The following is a 6,586-nucleotide window of genomic DNA, read 5'->3' as shown; positions in this document are numbered from 1 at the left end:
GGAACCAGTGGGACTCGAACCTGTCATCTCCTGCTTTCCGGGCAGCGACACTGCCACCAGGCTGTCCCTGGTTTGCCGGCAGTGACACGATGAACATGGAACAAATACCAAACCTCCGAAATTCCGACATTGTTATGTTAAGTAGTCCAAGGCGGACAAGGCATATCAAGTGCAAATAGATATTATTCAGAGGGGTGAAGGTTCAGGTGCGAGTTTCTTCACTTTAACAAATTCAATTTGTAGAGGGAGAAAAAGTTGCAATCTTAACAAATTTAATTTGTAGAGGGAGACAAAGTGAAGAAACTCGCACCTGAACCTTCACCCCTCTGAATAAAATCTTTCTTTCACCTTTCTTCTTCTTCTTCCTCATATCGTATCATTTTGATTTGGGGATTTCAACATAATATTGTAACGAATGTGGATAAGCAGAAAACCACAATGACTACACAGAACAACTGTGCCTTGCTGTATATGAAAACCACTTGCCTTCCGCAGCGAATTCTCGTGGGGTCCATGTTTACATTCCACACGTGCCAAGCACACCCCTCCATGTTGACACTTTGCCAGGGGTTCTCCTCTTTCCGGCCTTCGTCCCAAAAATTTTAAGATTTTTTTCATAACTCTACCTCATAAAGTACCGAGCAAGGCACATTCCAAAACAAGTGGATTTCCGCTATAGCCTGAATCTCTGATTAAGTACACATTCCTTGCATATTCCGTAAATTCTGATTATTCCTCGATTCACATTGTTTAGAATTCTGTGTTGTGTATAGTCCACTGAAGAATTCTATGTTTTAACCTATATCAAGCTATGCACCCAAATATTCTATGTTTCTCATAGCTTCCACATAATTTGAATCGCCCGAATACCTTTGTAAGTTTAAAGAAATACATTAAGCATTGAGGTATAAGTAGCGATTGCTCTGACAAATCAAGGAACTTCATTCTTGCATCTAAGGCTTCTTGAATCTTAGGACGAGACTTCGTGTCATGCATTTAGACAAGTCCTGTAACAACTCATGTCGATCATGTGCGTTAACGAGAAGTATTTGCCAATAAACTAGCAGATGGTCAGAGCCTCACATTCGTTACAATATGAACAAAATACCAATGATGATGATGAAGATGATGATGATGATAATGATGAGAGTAGTTTATATGTCAGATGTGATAGTGAAAATGGTGACCTTCTTTCGAGGGGGCGTTGATTGCTACTTAATGGGAGACCAGAAAACCAAAATCAAAGCCGTGAAGATATTACCATATCGTCATCAAATCAAATGACACTTAAACGACTTCCAAAACCATGGCAGTGGAAACAAATTAGATGACGTCAGTCAATGTCAGTGGTTGATTTCCATGGCAGAGTTTTATCCTACTTCCCCGATTCTATAAAAGCGGCTGAAAGCATGTCTGTCATTGCAATACAACCGATCTACACAGCCACCAAGTCACCAAAGTTTTCTGCCTCTCCACAAATCGTAAGTGCATTGGTCATAATATACTCTCCAGGTTTATTGTAGCGGCAAAATGAATGGACCACTTAGGGTTACACCTGTTTTCAAACCTAGGAAAGAATAGCACGGCCACTCTGAGTGTTTATGGATAGACTGACTAGTGAATTTATTCGTCTATCACTGCAGCCTGTATAGAAGTCATGTCTATAATCTTTGCAATTATGAAAAGGAGAAAGTTGACTGGAAAGAGCTGTTTTAAAATTAGTTAAAATAAGGGATATCATTCAACGATTGACGAAGACGGAAGGGCATTTTATCAGAAAAAATACCTATTTTTACATTTTTGCTTTGTTCTTTTCATAACGTTTTCGTGTGAAAATTGAGATGAGGTTACCGAAATATACGAACATCACCAATAATCAATATGCCGAGGATAAATAGTGCAGGCAGCATTTGTTGCATAAATAGGCGACTCCCATTAAACGAAGTCCTAGGAACGGTCTGTATCTTTCGTTATAACGAAACTTGGTTATAACCGAACAAAATATAGTATATAGAGATGATATCTAGATTATGATTTCAGGATCGGAATGGCAACTTCGTTGTAACGAGGATTTTATTACAATCTAGCGTTACAGTATGTGAAGATTTCTTTATTTCGAAATTCAGTCGTAACCGAACAACTAAAGTTATAAAGATATATAGATTATATTTTTGGGATCGGATTATTTACTTCGTTGTAACAAGGATTTTGTTATAACGTAATAGTAAGGAATGTATATGTAAAGATTTTGTTGTATTGAAATTTGGTCATAACCGAACAAATAAGATAAGGTTAAAGATATACAGGTTATAATTCGGAAGATTTACTTGGTTTTAACGAGGATATGTTGCTATAGCCGAACAGTAAAGTATATTATGAATGATAGCTTTGCGACTGAATGGTTACTTCGTTATAATTAGAATTCCGCTATAACTGTGTTCGTTATAACGTTAATGCAATGTATACTCTTTTCCCCTCAGAACATCTCATCCAAGATGAAGACCTTCTTTGTCCTCATGGCTCTCTGCGTGGTCGCCATGGCCTTCGAGACGGAGGAGGAGCTCCAAGCCGACCTCGCCTTCATCAAGAGAGACGCGGTCCTCCAGGATTACTTCCTCTCATCGAAGAGGGGACAAAGCATGAGGAAGTACAAGCGTGAGTTTGTATGCCAACACTGCTTTCTCCTTCCTTCATCTATAATCCGGCTTATAATTCGAATGCTTTGCAGAAATCTCATAGAATAACAATGATAATAACAATAATAGTTAACATTTTGAAAGCGTCTCTTCCACTGGATACAAAGCGCTATATGAGGTGTCATCCCTGGTCGCCATAGGAGATAAAATAATATACAAATAATAATAGTTATAATATTGATTTCAGTTCTTACAGAAACGCAAAGTAACATTAGATAGTCTTAATGCGTGAACACAAATTCAGCTCAACATTTGGAAAATAACATAATCAACAATATCATCGAAGTTATTAATTTCAGCATGAATGTAATTTATCGAAATTTCGATTCATCTGTTCTGGAGAGTTTTTCATAGTGATAATGCCGTTTTCAAAAATTCATATTTCATTCATCAAATGTTTTGAATGTCAGACTTATTTCAGTGGGGAGATTCTTGAACATTGAACGTAGATGAAATGGATGATATAGTTTGATGAGTTCACTGAAATAGGCGGGCATAGGCATTTCCAATCAAGAATACAATCGTCAAATCTTAAACTTCATTCTGGCCTTTATCGGCATCCAATGACAAATATAAAGGTTAGTAGTTTTGTAATCCGATTGCCTTTTGCAAGTTACAAGCCTTGCGGCTGAATTTCGTTTCCGTTCGAGTCCTGCTGTGAGCGGAGATTCCGCAATTTAATGAGCAAATCATTATCATTACCCAAATGACTTAAATAGACACATTCTCCTGTTTCTCTATTATAGTTTTTCAAACACAGGGCTGCTGATTTAAACAATAGTAATATTAAGGTGTGTTTTCATACTAAGATCATCTTAGATGGTTACGCCAAGACCACATGCCTTAGAAATTGACAGAACAGGAATATCACAGCCAATGACGATAAAGATGTCGAATATTTGTTACGGAATCTCCGGTTTTCTCGAAATCCTTAAAAAGAGTTTTTAAATTACAATCTGTATACAGAAAGTAAGAACTGGATTTAAACTTCCAGAAGTAGCAAATTCCTTACAGTGAATATGATTATGATTTCGTACTTGTACAAGAAAGACCACAACGAAAACTATTACCAGATTCTCTTAGAGATGCTCCTGCAAGGTTTCGAAAGGCAGGGACATTTAACTATGGCTAGTCAAAGATACTATAAAGTCTGTCATCTTGAACATTGGATTATTTCGATAGCGTGTGCTACCCAGCTGAACGAGGACCAGACCTGCTGGTGCAGTCGACGAGGAGGCAAGTTCGCCTTCTGCTCAGGTAAGTGTTCTTCTTCTTCTTCCTCCTCCTCCTCTTCTTCTTCTTCTTCACCTTCTTCTTATTTTTCTTCTTTTCCCTCTACTTGTGCTTTTCTTCCGGTCGTCCTTCTCTTCCTTCTTCTGCCTATATTGCTTTTTCATCTCATCCTAGCTGGGCTAAGATTTATTTGGAAGGCAATATTTCAGTGATCATGTCCTTATCATTTTGACTTTTGGACAACAGATATCATACTTCTCCTTTATGTTGAACTACTTTGGAAGATCTTTTTTTATCCTTTTTATTCACTGAAGTTCATTTGAAATCAGATATGAAGATTTGTGTTGGATGTTCTTCTTCTTTGTTTTGTTGGCTTGTTAAAATGCATTCTATTGCAAAAAAAAAACAAAAACAAAACAACAACATGGGAATCAAATGCTGTAGTGAAGTATGTTGATAAGGCATGACGAGGCTGTTTTGTAATATTTCGCTTACATTTCTTTTTCTGTATGTGTCTTCTGAATATATAGGAGCTGCCGGCGGAGAGGGCATGTAAGCAGTCGACTTCAGGCCACCAGACACACACCCAGACCTCGATCACATGAAAGACCATTATGCAACATAGACCTGAAGAATTACCCGGAAACGCAATGACGGCAGCTGCTACTTGTAATTCTATATTTTTGCTTGAATATGATTTGCTTACGGCATTTTAGATCAATAAACTGCTCTCTCGAGCAGAATGATGTCCAAATGTTGATTTGTCGAGCTTGTTCTATCAGTCTGAGAATTGAGGCGTTCAAGAGAATGTTGCGAACTCGAGAAGGACATTATGACAATCAACCGCACACGCACAATTACTGTAACTCTGAAGAGTTATAAATGTCACAACACCACCGGCTTTTTTAGGAGGGAATGGTAAGATCTACCTCTATTTCTCGAACGTGATATATGCGATCTCTCGAAACTTCTTACCACGTGGGTTACTCATAATGCAAGAATTTGCATCAATTGTGCATTTTCATGACAGGAGAAACGAAGAAAGTGAAAGGGAGAGAAGATATAATGAGAGAATGTATACTAAGGATGCCTGAGATGAGCTCGAGATGAAGGAGAAAAGAGGGAACGCAGGATTGAGAGGGAGAAACGGAAGATTGATTTAAGAGTACCGCCAATGATAGGGAAAGATAGAGTGCGAGAGACACACAAACAGACAAATCAATACAAATGCTACACAGTCATGTACCAACAGACATCATCTAGACATCCAAATCGTCAAAGTGCCAGATTTTACGGATCCTTTTTTCGACGATGTTTTGGCAGAATGTGATATAGCTTTGCGTTCGGAGTGAAATCAGGTAAAGTGAAAAGTATCTTATGTTTATTGTTCGCTGATAGAAGGAAAAAAAAACATTTATGGCTGTCGAACAATGAACACGCGAGTGTTAAAGATGCTGTTTAAATGTTGCATCATTCAGTTCATATTGTCAAACTTGTAACCATATCCGTAAATGCATTTCAAACAAAATACTACGTCAGTCATTCTCACAGTTCTCTATCAATATATTAATACATCATCTGATCATCTTACAGCGTTTCATTCCTTACCCCATCCTCTCTCCCTCTCTCTCTCTCTCTCTCTCTCTCTCTCTCGGTGTGTGTGTGTGTGTGTGTGTGTTCTTTCTATCCCCTCTCTCTCTCTCTCTCTCTCTCTTGCCGAAATGTTGTGGTTACGTATCGGTGTCCTATGTTAAAGGAGAATTTTACCTAAATATATTTGGGAACAACTCCCCTTTAACGCGAGACACCGATATATCAGGCAATTGTCAGGGCAAAATTTCCCTTTATAGGGACTGTACCCAGTATTGGTTGAGGCTGGGATTCATGTTTTGAACATTCCTAAGTGAGATAATGAGAAATCTCTATGAAATATGAAAGAACATGTAATTTTAAGAAGGATTCAACGTTTATTTGATGAAAATTTGTTTTTACAAACGGATAGAATATTAAAAAGGGATAATAATAAAAGGTGACAGGCCACGCCTTTTATTAGGATCTCTTTGTTTCACGTTGTTTTTAGATATCTCAGCCATTTCAAAACCGATTTTCATCAAATAAACTTTTGATACCCCTTACAATTGCATGCTCTTTGACATCTCATAGAGTGGTTTCTGAATATCTCAAAAAACGTTAAAAGCTCAATCCTCACCTCAACCAGAATTGTACACACCCTTTAACGTACGACAACGATCGGTATCAAACATTTCGACAAGAGAGGGAGAGAGAGAGGAGAGAGAGAGGGAGGGAAAGAACACACCTGCATAGTACCAAATACGAATGTGGACTGAGTGAATGCAGCAGTATCAATAGAATACTCTGTGTAGTTTGATGACAATAGGACAATGGGTTGCAAAGTTATGAATTTTCAAAGTTTCAGTTACTTGTGCAATCAAGTATTTAAACAATTATGAAATTTTTGAGAAATTTGTTATTTCATAATGTATTTGCATTTGGAATCTCATGATTTATATTTTTTATAGAGTTGGGTAATCAAGTACTCCGGTAATTGTGAAAACTTTTGAACATTTTGCAATAACATTACTCATTGGTAAGTTGAACAGATATAGCCTCATTGTGCCCAATGCATTTTGTAATTG

General features: G+C 37.7%; 1 protein-coding gene across 1 annotated transcript; it reads left to right on the top strand.

The window, feature by feature from the left end:
* Positions 1–1,409: 1,409 nt before the first annotated feature.
* LOC139718990 (uncharacterized) lies at positions 1,410–4,574 on the top strand. The gene is made up of 4 exons (XM_071630429.1): positions 1,410–1,481; positions 2,481–2,655; positions 3,879–3,953; positions 4,460–4,574. The coding sequence occupies exons 1-4, from the start codon at positions 1,410–1,412 to the stop codon at positions 4,483–4,485; spliced, it is 348 nt and encodes a 115-aa protein (XP_071486530.1). The 3' UTR covers positions 4,486–4,574.
* The last annotated feature ends 2,012 nt before the right edge of the window (positions 4,575–6,586 follow it).

Source organism: Diadema antillarum, unplaced genomic scaffold, assembly GCF_040938485.1.
Source record: "Diadema antillarum isolate AM-2024a unplaced genomic scaffold, OU_Dant_1.0 scf00000103, whole genome shotgun sequence".
In the NCBI taxonomy this organism is placed as follows: Eukaryota; Metazoa; Echinodermata; class Echinoidea; order Diadematoida; family Diadematidae; genus Diadema; species Diadema antillarum.
The sequence above is the reverse complement of the archived record's forward strand: the minus strand, read 5'-3'. Positions and strand labels throughout refer to the sequence as shown.